We start from the raw sequence: 26,753 nt of genomic DNA, 5'->3' as shown, positions 1-26,753 counted from the left end.
TGTCAACCTCCATCAGTTTAGAACTTCTTGTCTTGGAACTGACTGAGAGAGAGATACTGGCTTCATGTTAAAGTTGACCTCAGAGGAGTTTCCTTCTCTGTATTCGGGTCTGTTGTACACTGGAGCTACACATCATGTAATGAACCACACCAGGAAGCCTCAATCACCATCCCAGGCTGAATCTAGAGTCCCAGACTGTGTGACTCTTCCTCAGATGGCAACTCTTCTTCACTTTGATCATCTCTCACTCTGCTCTTTTACCCTCTCTCTCAGCTACTTACACTGCAGGCAGAAAATAAAGACTGGTGGATTTCTATTTATTTACCTGTGTCTCAAAACCAATGTACGTACTTTGTATAACTTCATTCATGTCTTACCATAAATTTCTCAAAGGAAACACACAGATTCTCTTCACACAATTGAATTTCCTGAAGTAATTCCAGAAGGTTTGTACAAGCCTTTAACACAGGACCTTTAACACAAAAATCTACCATATAGCATATAGAACATAGACACAATATATGGGTTAGGAATCCTCTTGGTAAAAAACCTTGGCTTTAATACCTTGTATTTTGACTACTGGCCTTTTCTTGACAGTAACTGGCACACTAGCCAGTGACTGGACATTGCCAAGTATTTCCTTAACATTACAAGGACCAAATTGATGTATTCTTGATTTAAGAGTATGGTACCAAATAGAGTAAGTTATGTTTATTTAATTTGAAAAAGATGTACTGAGAGTAGAACACCTGCTTTTCCACATTAATTTATAGTTTTCCATCTCATTTTTCTCTCTGCTACTTTATGAAAGGTGTGGATTTTATACCACTACCCCTCAACCTTTGTATAAATGCAGCACAGCTCCTTTTATATTCTTATCTGTAAAAGCATATTTCCTCTAATTTTAAGATTAGCGTGTGAAGTCTCTGTGCTTATGCTTTAGATTAGATGGCCATTGATTTGTAAATAGTATGGATATTCAGGACTTATTCTTCATCTCTTAAAATCTAATAAAAGCTCAACTCATAGGTATCATGAATTGTATAAACATCCACTGCTTCCAAGTCAATGTTCCCTTTAGTAAATCTAAATGAAATCTTAGTAAGCATGTAGTAGGAATATAAATATAACCCATATAAGTATTTATCCTTAATAATCATCCATATAATAAACCTTTGGACTGGTGCCATTGCATATGTGCTAATAATCTTTTATCTTCTGCTTGCATTCAGCTAGACTTGTATAGAGCCAGATGATCTGTCAACACAAAAAAAGTCTCAGAACTGGAAATGGATGGGAGTAACAGGGATGATCATCCATCAGCAACATCATCTCACCTGGGTACCCAAGTACCCAGGTCACTTAAGACAATCATTGTGAAGATGGTGATATCAAACATATTGAGTTGATCCTTTTATCCCATGTAGTTTATGAAAGTTATGTCTAAAAACGTCTTCTGTAGTTTTCAGACCTTATGAATCAGTTGGATTACAGTAAAACAATTCCAAACAATGCGATGCTTCAACTGATCCTGCCCAATGCTACTTTTACAATGGCAAAAGGAAAAGCGGTTTAGGCAAATGAGGGCTGCCCAATTTCTGCAGTCCCTTCCCCTCATACTGCTGCAGTTCCACAACTCTAGGAGTAAGGAACACATACTCCTGCCTCATACTTCTACAATACAATTTTACACCTATTGTTTAAGAATTTGTCCTACTGCTTAAGCTCGCTCATACCGTCTGCTTCCACTGATGCCTGTGGCTGCAGGACACAGAAGTGTGCTACCTTCTAGGTAAAAACATTCTTTATTTTGACAGCTAACAGTTTCCAAAATGCATTGCCCAAGTTAGGTTTTATGAAGTGTCTGGTCTAGTATAGCTACTGGAGGGCTTCAATTGATAAATTGTAAGGGAGCAGAAAAAAACCTTTTCTTGTACAGATACTAATGAAGCAAAAAAACCTACACACTTTCCTTCATGCAGATTTCCTTATTTAGCAAGCTGTCATTGGTCTCATTACAGCTTTTTGTTCACGTTAAGCCTATACTCAGCCACTTAATTTCTCTAGAAGACACAGGCTTGTAAATTTTGTGCAATAAAAGTCCAATCAATTCAGTCAAGATCAAAAGAAGTTATGTGACCATTCACCTTCCTACAGTTTCATAAATAATTTTATAAAATAGATCTGCTCTTTTAAAAATTTAGGTAGGCTCACCTCCTCATGGGAAAGTTTCCACAGAAACAGGTTCTCTTTCCTCACTACATTTTTTCATAGGATAAAAAGTGCTGTGTACTAGCTATAAAGTTTTATGCACATTTTAAAACTTTGTTTTTAAACCAGTTTTCACAATTTTTTTCTATCAAAACCAGGGAAATTCTTTTTTTGATTGTGAAAAGAGACTAATCATTTAATCCAGATGCTCCTTTGTCTGTAAAGGGTAGTCTGTGAGTATATTAACACCAACTATTTCCTCTTGTGCATTCCACCACCTGAATTAACTGCACAGGTAAAAAACTCACCCTGATGGCCAGACTTATACACTTAAATATATATATATATTGTTGTGCAGATATTGCTGATTTCTTCTCAGAAAGCATAATCGAAATGTCACAGCACAGGATACATCCAGCCCTTACTATTAGGCAGTAAAGATTAAGAAAAAGAGTTTGTGCTTAAAGCCAGACTGGGTGAGTTATTGCTAATAAAGTCTAACTGTTAGGGTTACACTGCATGGTCTTAAACGCCACAAAAACTGCCTGCAGTTAGGTATGATGTGGACAAAGTCCACAAAAAGTCTCAAATTACCAAACTCCCTCAGTGTGCTGGTTATGCACATGGGATGTGCTGATATGCCGGTGGTTTCAAGATCTTGCTGAAGAGATGTCGTGTTTTCCAAGAGCCTTTCAGAGAGGGTCTGCGAGGTTTCACCACGTGGATGGCCATGCGGAGCGCCCAGCCTGCTGCTGCGGAGAGCAGTGAAGCAGGAAGGCCCAGGTGCATCGCTGCCAGGACGGGGGGCCCTGCCTTCAGGTCCATTTCTCTCATCCGAGACATCAAGAGTAAAAGAAGAGCCTTTTCAAAGCAATTGAGCTGTGGAAAAGGGGCTTGTCCATATATCCGACTTTGAAGGTCTCAAAGGGTATCGCTGCCTTGCCGTGACTTGCTCCACCGGAGTTAACCTGGAAACCGTGACTCGAGGCTGACGGGTTTATTTTTTCTTGAAGCCAACGTTTACTTTGAGTTTAATCTCCCACGCACACCCCGCTGCCGGGCCCGCCGCGGGGCTGCCGATGCCTTGGCTCGGGTCGCCCCTGCCCCGCGGGCTCCCGCGGCTGCCGGCCGGGCCGGCGGGCAGGGCAGGGCAGGGCAGGGCCGGGCCGGGCCGGGGCGGGGGGCCCGGGGAAGGCGCTGCCCTTCGCTCCGCGGGAGAGGGCCGGGCTTCCCCAGTTCAGACAAGTCCTCGCCCCGCTCCCAAGGCGGCGGGTTTGGTGCGACACCGTCCTGACATGTTGTAACTGGTTTCCACACCCACCGCGCCTGGGAGCGACGGGAAGTACCTGCGATGAGCGCTGCGCCGCCGTGACTCGCCGCCGCCGCGCTCGCAGCAGCCGGGTCGAGCCGCCCCGCCGCTCCGGAGGCGAGACCCCACGCGGGGCACCGGCGCAGTAAGTGGGTCTCCCCGCAGTCTCCCCCGGGACGGGACGGGGCAGGGCAGTGTCCCGTCCCGCCAACATCTCGCTCGGCGCCGCGGGGCGTTGGAAACGGGGCCGCGCGGGTCGCGGAGCGCGGGCGGCAGCGGCGGGGGCGCGCCGGTTCTGGCTCTGGCTCGGGCGGGCTCCGCTCCGCTCCCGTCCGGTCCGGTCCGGTCCGGTCCGGGCGCGGCCCCCGCGGCTCTCCCGCCGCACTCCCTCCCGGGGCCGCCGGGCCGGGGTTGCAGCACGTGCGGTGTCGCCCGGCGGAGCGCTCGCTGCCCTTGTTTTGCCCGGAAAGTTAACTTTCTGGTTGAACACACAAAGCCACCCCACCAAAAAAAGACAAAAAACCCCGCCGCAAAACAAGCAGGCAAACAAACAAAAACAGAAAGAGAAAAGAGGGAAAGAAGCAGGAAAGCTTGCGGTGTTGTTTTTCATTTAGATTTGATGCCCTTTGTGTTCACGGAAAATGTAATTTCATTAATAATTAAATAATTGCCTGTCACTGCTTAATGAAAGGTAATTATTATTTATTCTTGATAGAGTTCTTTAATAGAAAGGTTGGTGGAGGGCAGGTGTCACAGAACGCGCGTTTGGTCTGTGCAAGGTTGGTGGTGCCAGGCCCTTAAGCCGTGGGGAGGCTCCTTGGCCGAGCCCTGGGCTAGAGACGCTCAGGTGGATGCCCCGAAAGCCATACCTGAAACTATGCAACAGCTTGCAACAAGCTGTTCCCCTGGTTTAAATTTCTTGGCAAGGTTGAAACTTTATGCAGAAACCGTCAAAGTAATCACACTTCTATTGGAAAAGAGATAAGGACGTCCTGAGGACAGCACCATGGCCAGGCCCTGACCATGGACCGGCTGTGCGAGCCTGAGGTTAGAGCTGCTCCTAAAGTTGCTGAATAGGAAATTTTTCAAATCCTGTGAATATTACTATGGCAGGGAAGTTCCTTGTCTCTGGTATTAGTCTGGAAACCCTGTAGAATGTTGCATAATTTTCTTTAGTGGACATTTGTCATCTGCTGCACCTGTGAAGTCTGGGATACTCTCCAATTCTTTCTGTATAAAGCCACAGTTACTTCTTTCTTATAGAAAAAGGTCTTTTCTTGCTGGGTTCCTGATAATGGCATTAGAAGGGTCTGAGCATGTTGTTAATTGAAGAACAAGATGATCACATCAATGCAGGGTTCAGAGTTTGTGTTCTTCATCAGAAGATTCAGTCTTAGCAGCTCCATTGGAGTTTAAATTCAATTTAAGGCTATTAATGGCATTTATTAAAAAAGTTTTAAGTGTCTGATCCCTATGTTCAAGCAGAGAAAATGACTGATATGCTGGACTGGGGTTAACAGGCAAGGTTATTTCTCAGAGGATGAGTGACAACTTTCCTGGTGCTGGTAAAATTTGGGATCATGTACTTAAAGTGTGATAAAGATCTGTTACCCTCCAGAGATGGGCCTCATTCTGCACAACCTTGCTAATGTGATTGGTGACCTGAGGAAGACCTGGGAAGAATCAAGTTTATTATGCAGAAATAACAATACGTGGTTGAAGAAGACACCAAAAAGTTTATTAAGAATTTTGTCGAAGCCTCTACCTCTTTATCTAGAATTACATGGTTTCATGGGTTCATTTCCTGCACAGTAGCTCTTACCTTCTAAGGAGGAGAATACCTGTGTCAAGACATCTAGAGCTTTTGTCAAGTATACCTGAAGCCATTGTTTTAATTTGGGAATTCTCTTTTGTTTCATATGAATGTGTCTCATGCTGATGTCCTTAATTTCAAAAACCAGGATTAAAATTTTTTCATTTGTCTCAAGTGTTCTGCGATTTATTTCCATGCTGGCAAATTTTACATTTACTTTCTTAAATTAATGTGCACTGCTTTAAGCTTCTTTTGTAAACAACACTTGTAAATCATGCATCAACTTCAAAGATGTTCACTGTAAAATGACTATTCTTGTTTGAAAGATGCTTCACCAGAAGTCTCACCTTTACAGTCCACAGTTACTTATATGTATACCCTGCTTTCAGCATGTCTGAGCATAAATTGCTGTATTTGACCTATGCCACAATTAATTAATTCATTATGTTCAGTGAAAAGTCAAGCAATGTATAGTATACTGTTGTGAAAAACAAGTGAAGAACCAAACCAAATTAAAGAAATGCACATGAGGCAGAACACACGTTTTTGCTTTTTATTTGTTCATAACATTCAATATTTGATATTGCACAATGTTACATATTAAGTATAGTCCTATTCCCTTAAGTTGTTTTCAAAGGACAGAATGAGAAGAAGGAAAAATCAGTTCAGACAGGCTTTTGAAATAAACACATCCTTCTCAACTGTATATATGCTGTCGGTGGAAATATTTCTGATTTGGAAGTATATCCATTCCAGAGTAGAATTTTAGAAATATCTTTCACTTGCCTTTGTAAAATCGTATTTGTTCTTACATGTCATAATGATGACTGTCTTTTAAGACTGACTGTGTTACTACAGTGACTAGAGAATGACTTGTCCTAGAGGGCCCTAAAAGAGGGGTGTATTGGAATCTCAATGAAGTCATCGCTATTACTGTTTGGACTCTTGAGAACAACTCAGCTGAGTATTTTGTACTCTTGGTTGTTCCTCATTCTGTATCTAAAATGTCATGAAAACTTGGTCCAGATGATTGGGCTGTTTCTGATAAGACTGTTTTAATTTTACAGTGTGGTAAGAGTTTAATCTTTGAGTCTGTCTGTCTTGCCTGTATTGTGTGCTTGGTTCTCTGTCACCTTCTGCCACAGGCTGTATCTGCATCTGCATTTCCCTGAGAAGGGAAGTGGTATCACTCCTGTTTTATAACATTTCATTTCTTCTTGTGAGAGCAGTGTAGAATGAAGGCCTGAGTAGCTGTCAAAGGAATACATGTAGCTCTTAGTTGGGGGAGAGCAGTCAGATCCCTTTCGTGTTCTGCTTTCCAGTTCACCACAAAGAGCTACTCTTGAAGCAGCCAGGAACACTCCTTTCCCTCAGGCCCGAAAGCAATCCTATCTGGGAAGATCTGCCCTGCTACTTGGCTGAGAGACAGGATTCAAATGGAATTATTCCATATGACATGCTGATGCCAGCTTCAGATCTGGATTTTTATTTCTTCATCTTTTTTTAACCTCCAACTTCCCAAGTACCTTATAAATCTTGGTTTAATTGAACATTTAATTGGTTTTTGAAGTATCAGTAGTTACGGAGATTTTTATTTTCATTCCTTTAGGTTAATATAGCTAATTTACATTTCCTTTCGGGAAGATTTAAACTGTTCCCAAAAGAGAGTGGAAAGCAATTGCACTGTTTGCAAAAATATCTGGAAGGTCTTGATGGGAAGAGGGAATTAAGCTACATTTATATGCCAGTAAATGAAATCAGAACTCCATATGACTATTTGCTATTATACTGCTGTAATATTAATTAGGCTTGTAGGAAAACCCAATGTTAACTTTCAAGCTATCAAGCTTTTTCTAACTATTCTGCCTTGTTGGATGTTCTTCCTACTTTTGCAGGGTTTCTCTTAAGCTTCACACCCTCGCCCTGAAAGATGTGCTACCATCTTTCTATTTTACGTGGCAATGCTGATGCTGCTGTCATGAAACACCTTCCCCCCCGTTTTTTTTTACATTGGGTATTTCTTCTCCCTCTTTCTTAAACCTCCAATGCACAGCACAAAGCAACCCTCTCAGACTTTGTTAAATGAAATTTTAAAAGTATAGGAATGAATTTATAAAACATCAGCAGTAAACAACTTGTTATTAATGTTTTGAAAAAAAAGAAAAGATTAAAGCAGCCGCTCCTTTTGGCAGAAGGGATGAGCAGGGTGGAAGCTAGACATCAAATTGCTGATTCAGAGTATGATCCCAGATGTGGGAGGATAAATCTTTCTGGAGTTCCTCATAACTCACTGAAATGAGGTAGGCTGGTCCTGCTTGAGAGCAACAAATGGATTAGATCAGCATGGGAGAATAGATAGATAAGGAGAAGTACCTGGATGATTGTGGTTTTGAAGAATCCAGAGACAGTAGTGTATCAAAAAGTAGGAAATTTAATTGGTTTCTGAAGTGTGTCTGTACAGTCAGTTGTTGCGAAGGGGGTTTTGAAACACAACCTGTGATAGTGTACTGGAGCATGCATTGGGTATGTGTTGGTGTTACTGGTCTGGATGTTTGGTGTACTATGAGCTCTGCCATAGCTTGTAATATCAGAACTTCCTAAAATCACTGAATTATGTGTTTAGTTTACTTTATGTAAAAGTTCTTTGTCTATCTCTTTAATATAACACTATCTATGTAATATTTATCTGTCTCTTTAATATTTACTTTTTGGCAATAGTAGTCCCTGACCCCCTTCAAAATATTTTTAAATACTTGGAAGATGCTAGAAAAACTTAGAGCAACTTTACTAGAAAAGTATTTCAGCTAACAACTGTGTGCATATCATAGATATCTAGAAATATTCTTATTGTTTTATTACTTATTTTCTCTTTGCAGATACATTTCATCAGCTCATGAATGGACATTTAAAAGACTTTACACAAAACACATGTGACAATGGAAACTTCATCCTTGCTGTCCTCTTTACATGATGAATGCAGATCAGACAACTATATTGAACCTCATTACAAGGAGTGGTACCGAATAGCTATCGATGCTCTGATTGAAGGAGGTTTAGAAGCCTACAAAGAATTTCTTTCCAAAGAGAGATGCTCAGAGTTCCTAGCAGATGAGGAAATTGATTATATTTTGAACAATGTTCACAAACTTCCTCAAAACACAATTTATTCCTCTAACCATGCCATCGATGACACCTCTTCCTCGGGAACCTACTGGCCCATTGAATCAGATGTGGAAGCTCCAAATCTTGACTTAGGTTGGCCCTATCTGATGCCTGGAATTTCTGGTGGCACAAATATTGATCTGCTTTTTCATCCGCCACGAGCACAGCCTTACACCATAAAGGAAACTGTTCGGAAGATGATACGAGATGCAAGAAAGGTAAACATGAAAAATAATGTCGGGAAAAAAATTGTCAATAATAATAGTCTAGTTGGTGTTTTACTACAAGTTTTTTTTTATTTTTATTTTTGTCCTGGCAGGAAAAAACTATCTGGTTGCTCACAATTCAGTCAGAAAGGTTTTCCCAGACTGAAATCAATCCTTTGGTGTCACATGTACTAGTGTTATTAACCTTAATTCTGAGGGATCAAGGGTTAATTTGAGGGATTAATACTACCATTATAATGAATAACTACTGTAGTTGGTAATAACTACAGTATTGGTTATTTTTCAGTAATAACTGAAAGATTACTGTTTTACTGTAGTGCTGACCAGTGCATCAGAAATTTGTAAATAATCAGCTTACCTTTTCTTTGACCTCAGTTGAATGTACATTAAGTGATACAATTCTGTATAACTTCAGGATTTATACTAGTGTTTCTCTCTTGCATCAGTGGCAGCATGCATTTGTTTGGCGTAACAGAGAGGTATAAGAAAACTTGCCTGTATTTCTGATTAATGAGTAGAAAATGTGGACATTTTTCCAGATATACTTGTCTCCACTTGGGAGCACTTAAATCTTGAGTTTCCTACAGCACACTCAGCTTACACCTTAGTGACAGAATGTTGTATCTACAAACCACTTTTGCTCTCAGTTTGTCAGTTTAAAACTTCTAAGTTTTAAATTTTTGAAACAATGTCAGTTAAAAAAATTTTTGAAAAAGTGTTAGTGTGCAGATCTGTTTGACACTGGGTCATAATACTTCTTTAAAAGGTATGACAAAATTTCAGGAGTATTTCTGGCAAGTATGTCACTCTCTAATTTTCCCCGTGAAATACAATTGTGTTTTGCATGACTCTATGAGCTTTAAATTGGTAGAATGGGCTCTGTCTCACATACATGTGTAAGCGCTTCAGTGGCTGAAATATGTATACAATAGGAACGGACTGAACAGGGTGGGGCAGGGAAGGACTGCGTCTTTTTACAATGTCTCTGCTATATTTAGATAAAGCATATAATTTGTTTCCATAATAGAGTTATCACTAGGCCTTTTATCCTACAGTTTATAATTTAGAATGACTGTATGTTCATGGAAGAGTTAATTAATTCTCTCTTTATCCCTTTCTGAGTGAGATTTGGTGTTTTCTGTTTTGGTACTCTGTCAACTGCAGCTCCTGTCCTACTAATGTATCCACTATAAGGGAAACAAGCAAAACACTGTTAACTCTGCTGAGAAGACTAGGTCGGTTTTGCTTCAAAGTTTTGAAATACCATGAAGTTAGGCCATTCCCCCTTAGTTGCTCCTTGAATGCAGCTGTAGGAAAAAATTAGGTGTTCTTCTTACTTTGCTTTGGAAGAAGGTTGAATGCATAGTATATTGGCTCCCTGATGTGCTTGTGTTGCTTCCACTTTATAAAGAGGATGTTTTATGTGTGTCACTGTCAAATCTGACAGCTGGAATGTTTGTTTAGTTGATCAACACAACCTCAGCATTAAGAACCATAACACTTTTGGTACAGTGATACAGATTGGTTGCTTCAGGGACCAGCAATTAAATCTGAGACATAGTATTGTTCAGCCTCTTTTGTCTGCAGATGCATAGAAAAGTTTAAAGTATTTCTAAGTAAGGTAAAGTATTTAAATCATGCTTACAGTAGGTAAGCCCTTTGTTGACAGCCTAGTGTCCTTATGCTAAACCACTTTAAAAATGTAGTTATATTAAACAGGATTCTTTGTTATGTAGTAGTGGAGATGTGTAGTCTTGAGACTACTCAAAGGCAATAGGATATTGTTACACATGGAAAACAGAAACCTGTAAAGAATAGATCAGCAGATTATGCTCAACCAATACAGCTCTAAGCAAAATCTATGGGAATTTCAGGAAACTTCTGTATGAAAATAAACAGGCTGTTTGAGGTGGGCAAATTCATACCACTTAAATTTAAGCACCAAGCCTGAGTGTCTGAGTTCAGGCATTGATTTCCCTGGGCTACCTGAGAACTCGATGTAGTAGGAAGAATGTTTCTGCACTGATTGATTCCATGAAGGAACACATTTGATGTATATTTATATGTATAAACTGTCCAAAAAATTCATGAAGGAGACTGGACCACTTGAAACCAATATGCTTTTGAATATTGGAATATATATAAGGATAAGACGACACTATTAATGGACTTATTTTTGACCTCTTTCCTGCTTGATGCATCACAGTGTCACTCCTTAAAATGATTATTATGTATGTTAATTTTGACCTTAAGAAGATGGTGTAAACAACATTAAGCAACTTGCTTGCTGACTGATTTTTTCTTGACTAAAGAGGAAAATCATTCATAAGGCCATGCTACACTAGAATAAAACCAGTGACTATAGGAAAGTGTTGTAATGCAATCTTGTCACATATTTCTGGAATATACAGCAGCATAAAAATTGTAGACATCACCTTCATTATAAAGTACAGGTGATATAATGATGGAAATCTTAAAAAAAGGATCAATTCTGTTAAATCCTAGAAAAATGAGCTAACCATTTTAATGAGATGAATCCATGCTTGTTTCTGAAGTTTTGTTAGAGCAGGGAAACTCTATTGTACACAGCATGGCATTACATTGTCACCTATGTACTACAACACTTCTGTGGGATAGATGTGATGTTAGCAGAGTGCCTTAGGTCAAACCAAGATGTCAACAAGATGGGCTTGCAGTTGGTGTAACTAGACCTCATCTCTAAATGATACAGCTTGCCAACCACCCTCCTCTGTCAACATAACCTGTGTTCACACAAGGAGGCTGTTTGGCGTAGCTGTGTCAGCTGGGGAGACACAAGTCTTTTTCACATGTTGATATAACCATGTGAGGAAAAAGCACTGCAAGGTCTGTCTGACCTTAATGATAGAGACTTTTGTAAACAAGCTGGTAGCCTTATTTCTCTTATGTTTTGGAGGCTTCTACCTTTAATCATTGGCAGGTTTCCGGCTTCTCTGAGGCTTGAGGTGCTCCTACAGCCTGACTCACCATGGCTGTCTGAACAGCAACTGATAATGTTTAGCAGTTTTTACTGGGATTATTCATCTGGGAAGTGATATCAAGATCATTACTCATCTCTGTCAGGTTGTAGGGGGTTGATGCTGGTTAACAGGAAGCTTCCTTCTTTCAGTACACTGTAACACAGAGACTTCAATAATGAGATGCTCTCTCCCTCTGTGACTTTTCATAAGAGCTGCCTCAAAACCGTCAGTTATGAGGCTCATACATGTGTGTGCAAGAAACCTATTTATTTTCTCAGCTATGATTGACAGGGTGAGACAGCCGGGAAGGGACAGGAAAAGGCACCAAAGGGACCTTCTGGCAGTGTGTTTTTCTCTTTTACAGTACCTAGATTCCTCTGTCGACCATGGAGATGCTCTTCCTGGAGAGAATTAAAACCTGTGTTTTAAAAAGCCATGTTGTTTAGAAAACTCAAGGGTTACTGGTTTGTAGCACACACCAGAAAACACTTAAAGACTTTCCTGACATACTTTTGGGATTTCTGATGGACTATATGAGGTTGCACATTATTCAAAAAATACGTAGTACTTTTCACTGATTTTATTTTATTCAAATAGACTAGCAGTTGTAAGCCTGGGTTCATGAAGTCGGTGATATTTGTAAGAATTATTTAAAAATATAATTGTTTAGAAGCTTAAATAAAAATTTGAATGGTTAGTGTATTATAATTTTGGAAAATTAAGAAAGTTGTTTTTGCTGAAATACTTATGATTGGGGTTTTTAATGAGAAAAGTTGCAAAATGTGGACCCTTGGGAAAGGATTACATTATACACTATGAATCAGTGTAACTTGTTATTAGTCTTGCTGGACACACTGTACGTAAGCAGTAGTGGTCCTTGTAAAATAAAAATAGTTGACTCTTTTACAAATACATAAGAAGGAAATTATTTTCTTTCACTTTCAGTTTGTTTTTTTTTTTTTTTTATTTTCTTGTGTATTGTTTCAGGCAAGAGTGAAAGGTTTGTATTACAGAAAAAGCTATTCACTATTAATTCATTGTTATTTGCTATTAATTATTATTCATTATTGTTCATTATTAATTCACTATTATTTACTGTTAATCTAATTTGGTTATGTGTATAATACAATAATGATAGTCTAGTACTGGCTGCAGTCTAGTATGAAAGAAAATCAAATTCTTAGGTGCTTATATGAAGAGTAATGTTTCTGTACAGAAAATAACCTGTAAAATATGGATGTGTTGAGCAATCCCTTATTTCTCTTTCACTAATACTCTTTGCCAACTATTTTAAATATAATTTGAACACAGACTGGAACAATGATAATGAATTGTGCTTGTGGCAGTGCTTGTCTCAGCTCACTAATTGCATCGTTTCAAGCAGATGAGAGAGGGGCTGCACCTTTTTGTACGTGAAAACCAGAGCAATCTGCTGAATTCAGGGAGAAAGAATCGATAAATGCAGTAGTTGTCCTGCTCAGACACTTTCTGTACTATCTCTAAAGTGTTAGATAATCAGTGGATATAATTTTTTAAGATGAGAGTAACACATAGAAATACTCAGTTTCCAGCTGAAAACATGTAGGCGGCATTTTCCTTGCCAAGATATTCTGCCCCACAAGGATTTCATCAGGAGCCTTTTGGTTCAGCTGCTCTGCTGAAGGGTGAATTCATCATTAACTTCCTCTCAGCTTCTGTTAAAAGACTTCCTGATGGTTGAAAACCAACATGGCAGTTGTGTATAGTTTCCAGGTGAAACATAGTTTTTAGTTTGTGGTAGATTTATTGCAGCAAGTGAGATCATGTCCCATTTTTTCTAATCGCCCAGAGTACATGCCATGTGTTGGAAGAGGAAGTGTCTTCCTCTTGCTGTTACTGTGTGACCCAGTATCAGGCTTTTGTTATCACAGAGTAGTGCTGCTCACAACAAGGAATTATTTCAGGCATTTTCTCTGCTTGGATTTAGAGTCTGTTCTCTCCCTGCTGTCCTGCTCTCCCCATGAAGGGTAGTCATAGCAGTGCACTCAGCGCAGGCAGAAAGGACTGCCATCGATGGGACACATCTGCAAGCAATTTTTTAATCTGGAAAACGTGGACTTTTGTGCAATCCAATTCTTCATGCTCTCAACATGAAACCCACAATTTTTCCTGGTAGTGCTCCTGTTACTTAGGAAGGAATCCAAAACTGAGAGTGCAGAGCCTGGGGAGTAGGAATCTTTGAGAACGTAATTTTTAATTAGTTGTGGTAGTTTTTATTCAAAGTTTTCTGTCTTTGCAAGGCTTTTGACATCTTCAATACTTGTATTAAAATACGTAATTAAATAATTTATAAGTGTTACCATTTTTATGTCAGAACTGTGCTAATGTGTTATCAAAATACCACACCTCCGTGATGAATTTAAAAATGGAATAGGGAAGATTAAAGCCAGATATTGCAGGCAGCTGTATTTATTTATTAATGTCTGTCTCATTCACATGCATATGAGAAGTAAGCATGCACATATGCGTTGTAGCAATTCCTTTCATTAAAACATTTTCTCTCATTGACATAAATCTCTGTCAGTCAAAACAAAAGTGCCATTAAGAAATCATTTATGCTTTTTGCACATTCAGTAGATTAAAGCGTTCTTTATCATACTCAACAATAATTTGGCACTACATTATGCTAAAGCAATTACAGATCAAAATACACTATAAATACAAAACCATTGACTTAAAATAATTTGGCCCAGAATTCTTCTTTCAGTGCCCAGGTTAGTGTATTTGGGTTTTGTCCCTCTCCTTTTCTTGCTTGTCCAAAAAATACTTATAATGTTGAAGTGCTATTTTTGTTCATCTCAATTCCTCTCCTGGGAGAGATCTCCATTTTTCTGCTTTTCTTTTCTAGCAGGAAACAATCTTGCCTGAAGAACTACAGTCTTAATCACTTAACATTCATAAATCCATAAGCCTTTTTTAATCTTTTGCAGTTTTAGCATAGCTTTTGAACTCATGATAGCTTTCCAGCACAGCCAGTGATGCTCTGAGGAGGACACATTTTGGGCAATTTTAAACTTTGAATTTGTTATATATCAGAATTTGGAAACTAAAATATTATATTATCTGTGGTAGAATTTTAAATGAGTATAGCTTGGTGTCCAGATACATGCAGTACTGAAGCAGTATTTGTGTAACACAGTGTGATAGAATCTATATAGAAAGTGAAGAAGTGCTGACAAAACAAAAAAAGTTCAAAATTTCCTATTCTTCTGTTTAGGAGGAGTGAGATTGCATGCCAATGAGATACATGTATTAAGTTTCCTCGTATATCAGATCTGAGTACAAGTATCTACTTCACTTGTAATTATTTCAGAACAACTTGCTTAATGCTGCATTATTTTTCTTGAGGAGTACTGCAAGTATTCCAGTACAGATGACAGAAGAGTCAAAGTACACTTTGTTATTTACCTCTCTAAAAGAAATGCAGACCTTGCCCTAGATAGCTGTGTAGTCATGCCTTCCATTTTAGCCTGTTGATAAAGTGTGCCTATAACCATTTTCTAGAAAAGATACAATGAAATTGCAAGACAAGTTAAAGTCCACACTCACAGAAATGCTGTCAGCGTGCCTGAGACCTCAGAGGGCTTTTGCTTTGTAAAACCCTGCTGTAATTTACCTTTGGAAGGAAGGAGGCATTGGCTGTCACAACCATAACAGGGTGTAACTGGTGCTGAGCTTGATACTTTAGCATAGGATCTGCAGACATCCATAAAATGACTCACCTCAATAGAGCTGTTCAAAATAAATAATTGCAAGATCTGACCATGGCTTGCTTGATCAACAGTTAATAATTTTTCAGTATACGGCCCACTGATCAGTAAGCCAGCTGAATTTATAGTAGTGTTATTTGCATTATAAATACAGAATTATAAGCAACCAAATTCTCTGTGTCTGCTTTCCTTACCCTTGTTTGTCATCTTTTCCCATATCTTAGGTGTTTGTTTTCTAAAGCAATAAACATTATGATGTTTCATTGCATGTCTGTATATCATACACGTTACTGGTATTGTAGTCTGCTCCTGCTTGGTGCCAGCCAGTACAGACATACCACTACTACAGTATAAACAGTAGATTCAGAATTTGTGTGCTCTCCTTTATCCTTAGCCCACAAAAACCAAAGTGTGTGCGGTTTTGTAAGTGAGACTCCTGAGACACACTGAGCATTAAATGAATATAAATCACAATTTATTTTTAAAGACGCAGTTATAAACCAAAAGTGTGAGAATATTACACATTAGCAAACAGTACTCAGAGCAAGTAGGGGACATTTTTTATTTTCTTGCCTCTGTGATTTTAGTTTTTGATAACAGTGCCTGTTGTGCATTTGTAATTATGCAGACTAATTCCTGATGAACATCAGTACTTCCCTGATAAAAGTTGCAAACTGTAGCTGTGTAATGCTTACTTTTCAAATATATTTGTAAAAGCATGAAGCATTTCTTAGCTTCAGATAAGGAGGGTGTGACGTATACAGGGTGTTCTGATACCTTATCTAGGAGTGGGTTATCTTAACCAGTTCTGTCTCTTGGTCTGGAGTGCTTGTGCTGGCTACCCAGATGATGTAGGGTGTGAGGGAACAGAACAAATTCCTCAAAAACAGAGTGCATGGTGACCCCTGCCTTCCCCAGCAAAGAGTATGGGCATGTAGATAACTTCAGAAAGCTTCTTGGTGCATCTTTTATCCAGGGATTTTTGCTAACTGCCGCACCAGATCTCCTCAGGCCTTTTCACTTCTGCCAGTGATCTTGCTGTCAGAGACGAAGCTGGCTGATAGGATAATACGAGAAGTTATGCACCATATCTCTCAGAGATGAAAAGAAAACTTTGAGATCTGCATCATCCACTAGCAATCAGGCTCCAACAGTAGCACAGGACTGTGTGTTCAGGTAGCCAAATAGGTGTGCCTTCAGTTCAGACAGCAGATACAACATCTCAGCCTTATTTTCATGCTGTTTCCTGGAGCTGCAGGCACTCTTTGCCAAGAGGGCTACACTTCAGCTCAATAAGTTCCCTTTATGGCTTAAGCACTAAGATACCACCTTTGAATTCAGGTCAATCTGAGTGGCATCAACCCACAGAAGGCATTGTACTTTGTGTTTTTCTTTAGGCTTTTAATGCTTGATAAGGAAGAGATAATATTGAGGATGAGATCAATGAAATAACCAGCACAGAAGAAAATTGTGATTCCCAGTGGGACTTTTCTCAAGGAATGCCCACTAAGGGACTAAGCTCTTCTTAAGCTGTGCAGAATACCCTGCTAGTGAGCTGTGCCTTCTGATTAGAGACATCAGAGGCAACAAACAAGTTGCAGTGTCAAGCCAGCAAAACTGATTTGCTTCAAATGCTGGAGAGATACTGCTTGTCAAAGCAACTAGGTCTCCATGCAGCATGACAGAGCACAGTAATATCTGAAGCTCTCTGCTGTTCTGATAATTTCCTGTCACTGACTAATGGTGGATTAGCACAGGCATGCAATAATTGCCTGAAAAGTCATTCTTAAGGGTGTGGGATTTTTTTTAAATGATAGGCAGGCCTATGTGGCTGCATAGAATGTGTTTGATAAAGATCAGTAGCCTTTGTTTGCTGAGGATGGGCCTAAAAATACAGCTATCTACAGGTCTAACTTTTACAGCAGTGTGTACTCTAACAAGTCTACAGAAAGTTACTTTAAAATATAACCTAAACAATATTATTTCACTCAAATGATATATTTTTGAAATGAGAAGACTGAGCATAGAGATGAAACTGGGAACTATGACTGATTCTTCTATTTATTTATTTATTTATTTATTTATTTATTTATTTGCTATCACCCTATTTCGTGTTTCGGCATAATATGGCACTAGTAATATCACTGTATTTTCTAATGGATGTTATGATGCAAAAAAATGATTGCAGTAATGTTATCATCAGTCTATTAATGAATTCTGTATTACTGAATATCAGTAAGCTTCTTGTGCCAGAAATCTCATTAGCCAGATTATTCGATTTCTGATGCATAAGTTTAATGATGAAAGTTCAGTCCAGAATTGAAGTGCAATGATATGATATTGCAATCACTTTCTGCCCCACGTAAAGGCTCTGTCCTTCTTCTTGAAGTTAGAGGAGTTAAACAGGGTCTTTGCAATGAGTTCTGAGTGCTCAGGGAGCTCTTCTGTGTTCATGCTAGAGCCTTTCAAAGCCAGAGCTCCTGGTGCTTTTTGGAGGAAGGAGGGCAAAGGAAGGAAAAGATGTGCTGTTGTTGAGTGTTGGGAAAGAGGCTTGTCATAGCAGCAGGGATCCTGCCAGTCCTTTTAATTGATTGTTGTTAGAAACCAGTGCAGCAACTGAACACTGTTTAGACCTTCTGAGGCACTATAACACCCTGGAACCTGCATCCAGGGTGAAAATGCTGGCACCTTGAGGTTACTGGAGTGGAAGGGGGCAGCTTAAGACACGCAGAGACCTTTGAATCAGATGGGCTCTCTACTCTGTGGGGTGAACACTGATCAGAAATAACTCCCTGACAATCTGTATCAAAGGGGTGGGAGTAAGATGTGAAAGTTGCGCATATGAAGCGACCATACTTGCAGTATGACAGGAAACCATCATACATACATTTTTGGTTGTAGTTCCTCTTTCCTTTCCCTCCCTCTTTGCCCCCCTCTCCAGCTGTGTCCCTTGGACAACCCTGTCTCCTTTGTCCTTTCTCCTTTCACTGCACACCTCAGACAGAGGTGAACATTTGCTGCCTGCTCTACACTTCTGGCATCTTTGTGGGAAGCAGTTCCAGGTCTGACATCTAGGAATAGTATCTCCCTCTTAGGTCAGTGAAGAAATGTGGCTGCCCTGTAGGGTGCCAGTCAGCATACCTGAAGACAGTGCTTGCAGTACAGTGTTTGTGTCTTTTTCCCTCCTCTGTTACTCCCAGTAAGAATGTGTAAAACACCAACATGATATTACAAACACAGCAGTGCTTTTGAATTGCTGGTCAAATCCATTTCATTGCCAGGTTTCTGATTTTTGTTATAAATTGCTTATCTGACATAAATATTAGGAAGGTATATTTTCTGAACAGGACTATCTTACTAATGTTTTTGGCAAAAATGACAATGTTTAGAGATGGAGAAATTATGTATCAGAAATGACAGTAGGCTATTTAATTACAATCATGACTTGTATACACAATTGCTTTTCATCATAGTTTATCAAACTATACATCTAATAACACTTGAAAAGAATTTTTGGGGGAATATTCAGTAAAGGGCAGAGAGACAAATATAATATTTGCTCAATGAAGGCATTTCTTTTTCTTCAAGCAAAATTAGATCTGTAACTCTGGGAGGATTTAAATACTGTAATTTGTGAGCATGAGAAGTTCTATTAACTTAACATGCATATGTTTGCAGAATTGATGCCTAGGGATATGGCCATGTATCATTAAGGTTCTGATTTGAATGTTTAATTAATCTCTTTCTCTTAAATCATGCTGCAGTACATTTGTAGTCCAAAATAAGCTGCATCTTCAGGTGACTGCATCCACTGTGACCAACTAAAAGAATAATAATGTGTCCAAGCAGATTGCTGTAATTCTTTTATTCTAAATAAAAACTATGTTGAATAACTGAATTTCTGAAAGCCAGGGAAAGCCATGAAACCAGTGGAAGGTTTTCTTTTCCCCAGATGTTATTCCATGCCTTCACTGGTCCTTGCATTCAGGCCCAGGTCCTGCAGAAGCGGGATGGGTGCACATATGAATGTTACAGAAGATAGGCTGGTCCCTTCAAAAGAAATACAGAAGCAAGACTTAATTTCTCATGTTGATACATAAAGAGCAAGAACAGATTTTGCCAATACAGAATATCTAGCAAAGAACAATTTATTCTGTAGTTTCCTATACATAGCCTCAACAGAAATGATTAAGTCCTCTGCTAGCAAACCTCAACAGTTTATATGGGGGATACAGCCTTTATGATATTCTGCCACATTACACATGTTTGCTGAGCTTAAGGAAAGGAAAGGAAAATTCCATGGAAAAGTTTCTCAGTTTGTACTCTTAAGGCTTTAAAAATGATTGCAAAATGCATTGCAAAAAGCACACGTGCACTTTTTCATGCATGCTGGCATGCAAGTAAGAAAAACAAAAGAAAATCCAGTAAGAAGCAAATATCTGGAATTTAGTTATTGTGGTAGAACTAGCCAAAATAGCTTATGGATTTTGTTTTAAAATGCTCCACATTCTTAAATTGAAACAAAACAGTTACCTCAAGAAATGGACAGTTAAACATGTTGATACAAAATGGTGTGTACATAGGTATGTCTACCTATTTTGAATTTTCTTAGTGGTGTTTCAAAAAATTCTAGGGATCAGAATTTCATAGTCTGCTAAATTTTGTGCAGAGACATTGCTCATACTGTCTGAGGAGGTTATTTGCTAAATTTAATTATACAAAGTAGTCCTTTGAGATACAAAGTAAAAGAAGAAAACATTTTAATGTGTTACGGTCTAGTTCATAACCCAGCTACCTATTTTTAAGGTAGTAGACTGCACATAACAATAACACAGATAATTTGAAAAGGGAAAATATCTAACTTCTGAAATATGTAATAACAATATTTTAATGCAGGCACTAAAGTTATGAAGCTGAGTACTCTATCTAAAAGCCTCATTAGAAGATAATCCTTGTCAGACTTTTTTTTCCATAGATTGTAATTTGAAACTACCACAAAAAGCTAGGTGTTCAAAGATGTGGGGGGATTTCCAGCTAAGTACATTTGTTGAAACATTCTAGGACAACATTTATAGTTACCTGTTGGGGAAATATGATACTGAATGAGAAACAAAAAGCTGTGGCATTTTAATAATACAGAAAATCTTTCTGACTTGTTTTAAAGAAGTAACATTGGCATTGTTGACCTTTCATTTCACAGACGTTCACACAGACTTTCTAGTTTTAAAAACTCAGATGGAACTTAGAGCTGCTTGTTGTCATACAACTTGTGTGGGGATTCATAATCTATATAGTGCATGCAAAAAGAAACAGACAGGTTTAAAGATAATTTTTCCTTACTCAGTAGATCTAAATCTGAGCCGTCTCTTTGATCAGTCTTGGCAAAGATTCTAAAATTTTCCCTAAAGAAAATAAATCCCTGATATGGTACAAACCCCCGTTTTTTCAATACCTGGTGGAGGCATTGCTGTCCTAACATTGCAGAAGTTTCTGAAAATTATGCTAAATATACTCCAGTTTGGAGATTATAAAAGAAATCACTTTGACTAGACTTTAAGCTACTTCTCTGGTGAGGAGAAATTTGGAAATATAGAAAGTATTGTAACATAGAAATAATCCAGTACTTTATTTTCTTTTCTAATTTTAGTACTTCCACTGACTCTCCTAAATTACTGTAAAAATACACTGGTTTGTATTTTTTTTTCTTTTTCAACAGCTATGAATGAAGCAATTACATTGTAAGTAATAAGCATTGAACTATTCTGGTCTTGTTTTTAAATTGCTGATCTGTGGCTCTAAATGGGATTTTGGCCTGAAACAGTAAAAATGCAAGGCATCCTCTATATTTTATGCTTATAAAATATATAAACTAAATAAGAGAAATCATTTTACCTGTTGAAAAATAAAGAAGTCAAAACTGACATTAAATATTTTTAAATAATCTGTATTAACAGATTACAAAATATTTATGTAAATAAATAAACACACACACACACACTGGAATTTCATTGAAAAGCTTGCTGTCAGCAGCTGCCACAGGCTGAAATGGAGAACACCTGTGAATATGATATATGCCAAAAATCTTTCATTGTAATTATGAACATAGTTAACTAAATTAATGCATTATGAAAATGGAGAATGGTATTTCATGTAGGACTGTTTAATTAATTTCAAAGTCATGGTTGGCTTTTGAAGGTCATCAGGTTGTCCAGGAAGGATTTTAATGGTAATAAACCATTACACTCTTTTTTCCTTCCATTCTTAAATTTCTTCAAAACCACAAAACCGAGAAAATTTCAATTTAAATGTTTAATTTGTTTTTGGGTTGGGAGATACTCTTCGGTGTTTCACAGAATCTGCAGTTTTTGCTTCCTTGCTTTTTTTTTAGGCATGCTTTGGGGTTCCCTGTGCCTGGAAATTTGAAGCGAATTACTCTTTGCACTCTATCTAGTGAGAATTCCTATGCTTCAGGTTCATTCCCCTCAAATCCCAGTGGCAGTCCTTTAGTTGTGAGCTCACTCATGATCTCACCCAGGACTAGCAGTTGTTCTGGTATTTTAAGGCAAGCTTTTTTTTTTGTATAAAGCAGTCTTCTGTACTCCTTGGTTATATGCCAGTACTTGTACTGTGTTCATGTGTCCTCTTCATGAGCCTTGTCATTGCTTTCCTTTTCAGATATGATTTTCTGATTGATTTTACTGGAAGTTGTTTTGAAAAAGAGCTGGGTAAACATGAGCCTGTGATCAGTGTTTGCAGCCTTTAAAAACTTGTAGCTTGTTTGACCTCTCCCTATTCAACTTTGTAGCCATTTCTGACCGCAGAATCAGCAGAGACTGAGAGATTCACAGGTTTTGATATCAGAACGGACTGTAATGATAATGACATCTGACTCCCTGCACAACACAAGCCTGACAGTGTTGCATCTTCAAAGTGTTGATAGTAAAAATAAATCTGACCTTAAAACAGGTGGGTGTTAGTCTTACCATCAACACTTCTGGGCAACTAATTCATAATTGCCCAAGAGAGAAGTTTTTTTTTTTTGGACAATCACTTTTCTCTAAATAATGGAATTTGCTTGAGGAAACTGAGGTTGCAAGCCCAGACCAAGCCTGCTTGAGCTTTCTGCTTGTGTATCTCATCACTCAACATGACAGTCAGCCAAGAGAGAAGGCGCAGAGAATTCTAAATGCAGGACTGGAGGGGGAGGTGAGGCTCCGGCTGATTTATAGCTGCAGGGGTTGTTTTTGTAGGGACCTTGGGATGTTCAACCTCTCCACAAGCCCTGGCTGTTGGCCTCTGAGAATCTGCTCACACAGCAGGGATCACAAGGACCTGTGAGGAGCAGGGTGTCTTCACCTCCTCAGAGCATCCCCTTAGAGTGACCAGGCTGTTCCCAGTGGCAAAGCTCTTTAGCAGTGGGCTGACTCAGGTGTCCCTGAGTGTGTTCAGTTTCCCAGATAAAAGTAGATATATTTAGATATATTTTGATAATGTATGTATTTCTAAAAATTATTTTATATCTAAAAATAGCTACATATTTTATTAAATAATATGTATTACTTAGATATATATGTTATGCCTACGTTTACGGGATGGTTTGTGCTTTACAGAGGAAAAGCTTTCTGTGTGCATTTAAGTGCTAATTTAAGAGGAATTTAAAAAGATGCTTATTTTTGCTGGTAATTCTTCCGGACTCTTTTATGACAGAGAAATAGTAGAAACAGATTTCAGTAAGTTTCTGTTTTTTCAGTTGCTCCAGGGATGATTTGGGAGGTTGTAAATAACATTATTAAAAATATATTTCTATGCTAATATCTTCTAGAACTGGATAAAATGGGTGTGATTTACTTGTTTTTCTAGTTCCCTGCATTTGTCTCCATTCAAAGGTCTTTTACATCCTTTTAAAAATATGGAGGGTTTTGTATGTTTTTATTTTTACTGAATATAAAAAGTTTCTGATTAAATACATTGGTCTGGGACTTAGAAGACTTGTATACAAATTCCTTGTAGAACACAGACTTCTCATCTATAAATGTGAACATCATCTCAGAGTGGTTTGTGAAGACGTACAGATAGTTTGGGGTACTCATGCTAGGTGTAGGGAGCACAGTTTCAAGAACTTATGCTGAAATTTACCTGTTTCAGGTGCTTCTAATGGTCTAAAACTTTATATTTTGCATCAGCCTTTTGTGTGTTTGTTTTGTCCATGAGATTGTTTATTTGCTTTAGAGTATTCAAGCAGAAATATTGCAGTAATATCCGAATATGAAACAGAATTGTTTGCTTTCCCATTATGTGCCCATCTTCTGATGTTACATTTTTCTCACAATGTTCCTCTATGCATCAGTGAGAAGCAGGAAAATAACTTTTTGTTGTACACTTGAAATAGTGTTTCTAATTTAGGTTGCATTTCAGCAAGTGCTCGGTCACTCACAGAAGTGTCATGAAAGTCTTACTTCTGCATACCTGACTCTTATTTCATTGCAAAAATTGTTCCTGTGTCAGTGAAAATTATGTATATTGCATTTCCAAGATTAAAAAGAGACTGGAGTATCTTTTAGTTACCAACTGCTGGTCACAGTAAACCAAAAATTATAATAGACTCTCTAAAAAATTCCTTCCTGACAGCTGTACTTCAAATCTTGAGTGAGTGCACACTGCACCATCTGAAAGCAGATTCAGAATTACAGGGAAAGACTCTGAAGAACAGGAAAAGATGCATACTTTTTTAAGTGAGCAAGAAAAGGATGAAAACTGTCATGTTACTACATCTGAAATGATTGCTCTTTTGTTCTTTTGTCCATATAGTGCTGGTTTGAAACTTTTTTCCTAAAGGACAAAAGCAAATAATAAAATATGTTTTTTTCAGTCAGTGTGTGTGCACGTGTGCAATCCTCTGCATGTACATGTGCACCCTGTGCTACAGACAGTGTGGATTCCATGGATGCACACAGGCACAGGGAGCATTAGCAGTCTGGGATGCAGAGAGGTTTTCTGGCATAACCTTGCGGTGGGCAGGTTACTCAAGGGAAGATGTTTCCTAGGACCTGGGAGGTACTTTGTAAGAACAAATATTTATTTGAAAGGCACTATTTTGCTTCAAGAAGCAACACTTTACAAAGTGTTGTTGGAATAAAATGTTCAACTCTCCTCCACAGATGTATATTGCATGTTCTCATCTCCATCCTTCAAACAACTGAAGTTATCTATTATATTTAGCTATTAGCATTCTTGGCACATTTTCTAGCAGAGCAAATTTGCCAACAGAACATGGCTTAATGTAAATCCATGGGTGGTTTGCTCAGTGGTGTTTCTTCTTTCTCTCCTTATTATTAGAAGGTTCTGCTTTTGATGGCAAAATAAGTGACTTTTCCTCTCTGCCCCTCATGCTGTTTCCTAGCATACATACCCTTGAGGTATGCAGATAGCAGGAATGTTTTGTGGCTGCAGGGGATTCACTGGCACAAATAGGCAGCAAATTTTGCAGAGAAGGGTACTGAAGAGCTGCAGTAGGTGCCCCTGAGACTGATTTTCTTCTTCCTCCATTCTTAAATTCAGGTATCTGCTGTGATGTTTTGTAGAATACCACCTTGCTCTAGCAGGAGTTTTGCATTTCTTGCAGATGTTCAGCAGGCTTCCTGATTAGATCTCTGATTATCATTACCCAGATGGAGGTTAGGTGTGTGTGTGTGTGAACTGGCATGCAATGCACATTGGGAGGAATATTTTGTAGAAAGGGGAATGCTCTCACATACATGAGGCTGTGCAGTGGAAGACTTGTAACATGTTTCTCTTCTACCCATTAAAAAAAGCCTTTTAACTTGCCATTCACTTGGTCACTAGCTCAATTGAGTATAAAGGGTTCAGTTACTTGCACAGTGATAACTCATTTATTTGAATAATTGTTCATTTTAATGATTCTTAAATGAGTGCTTCATTATGCATCCTATCCTTGTGAGAATGAGAAAAATGAGAGGAGCAGACCATAGTGCCCATCTGTGGCTGAGGCAGATGGAATCTGGATTGTGGAAGGAAGTCTTGCAGCCTGGCTGAGCATCTGCTCTTCCCCAGATGTGTCCTGGAAGTGGCCTAGGGCTCTGATCTAAGAAAACATTATGAATACACTTAATAAACTTGTAACCATTAAAAACAGACTTTTACATTTAAATGGAAAGAGTAGTAGATAGCAAAGATGGAGTATTATAAATACCTGATAAGACTTTATCACAAGGATCACATAATCTTTCCTCTGATTTTGTATAATTGCAGTATCAAATTGCAAGTGATGAATTAATACTTGTAGGGTCTTGTGGAAGAGCTTTATGCAGATCAGTGAAAGCTGATGCTACCTGCATTTACAAAGTAGTAGTGTCACCAAGATAATTCTACGACTGTATTGCTTCTTGCTTGACAGAGATGGTTAATCAAAAGTCAGCTCACATAGAGGCAAAAGATCAGTTGAGCAAATACCTGGCAGAAACTGGTAAGAAAGAAATGTTTCTTTAAATTTTTTTTGCTTGTGTCTTTGAATTCCATTCTTATCTCTTGACTTGCAACTCCCTCAAATACCTCACTACCTGTGCAAGATTCATGCTCAAACAAGAATTGCCAGGTTTCACTTAAAAAGCTTCAAAAGGATTTAAAAATTTAAATAATTTTTATAAATACAATGTTTCTAAAGCGTAGCATTGGTACTGAAATTATAACATTTTAATAATAATTTTACTTGTAATTCTTTTATTGTTTTGTTTTTTAAGTGCTGCATTGGATTCAGGAATTAAATTCTGTTTAGTACCTGGTTTAGTTCCAATTCACTATTAACTCCACTGGGGCTGCAAGCATTGCAGCATTACTTATCTTCTTCATTTCAGTTTGCTTCATGGGAGGTTTGAGCAGGGTTTTTATATTGCTTCCCTACTATTTCAGACATCTTGCTCCATATGTTATTGTGCATAAAAATTTGAATCTGTTTTCTTCCTGAAAAGCTGCACATAATTACTTATTAACAAGATTAATCTTTTCTTATCTTTAGGACATTCTGTCGATGCTTTCAGACTAGTCTGCAATTATTTTTTCCTTTTTCCTTCCTATCTATAATAAATAATCTAGCATGCCAGGGTAATGGATTTCACCTGAGGACCTGAACATGATTTGCAGACAACAATTAATTAATTAGTTTCAAAACCTGTCTTTAAAATAGGTGAAGTTGAAATGCAGTCTGCCAGCACACAGTCATTAGCAATATGTTGCACAAGTAGCTGTGGCTGCTCTGTGAGCAGGTGG

At 38.4% G+C, this 26,753-nt stretch overlaps 1 protein-coding gene across 1 annotated transcript in view; it reads left to right on the top strand.

Moving 5' to 3' along the window:
- The first annotated feature begins 3,518 nt into the window (after positions 1 to 3,518).
- Positions 3,519 to 26,753, top strand: part of FAM83B (family with sequence similarity 83 member B) — a 49,837-nt gene continuing 26,602 nt past the window's right edge. Inside the window, exons 1-2 of the mRNA XM_033055561.1 lie at positions 3,519 to 3,665; positions 8,210 to 8,713. Coding sequence (XP_032911452.1) covers positions 8,270 to 8,713 — 444 coding nt within the window. The 5' untranslated portion in view covers positions 3,519 to 3,665; positions 8,210 to 8,269. The remainder of the gene's footprint in view (positions 3,666 to 8,209; positions 8,714 to 26,753) is intronic.

This window comes from Catharus ustulatus, chromosome 3 (genome assembly GCF_009819885.2).
Source record: "Catharus ustulatus isolate bCatUst1 chromosome 3, bCatUst1.pri.v2, whole genome shotgun sequence".
Lineage (NCBI taxonomy): Eukaryota > Metazoa > Chordata > Aves > Passeriformes > Turdidae > Catharus > Catharus ustulatus.
Note: the sequence above shows the minus strand (reverse complement) of the source record. Positions and strands in the feature narration are given on the sequence as shown.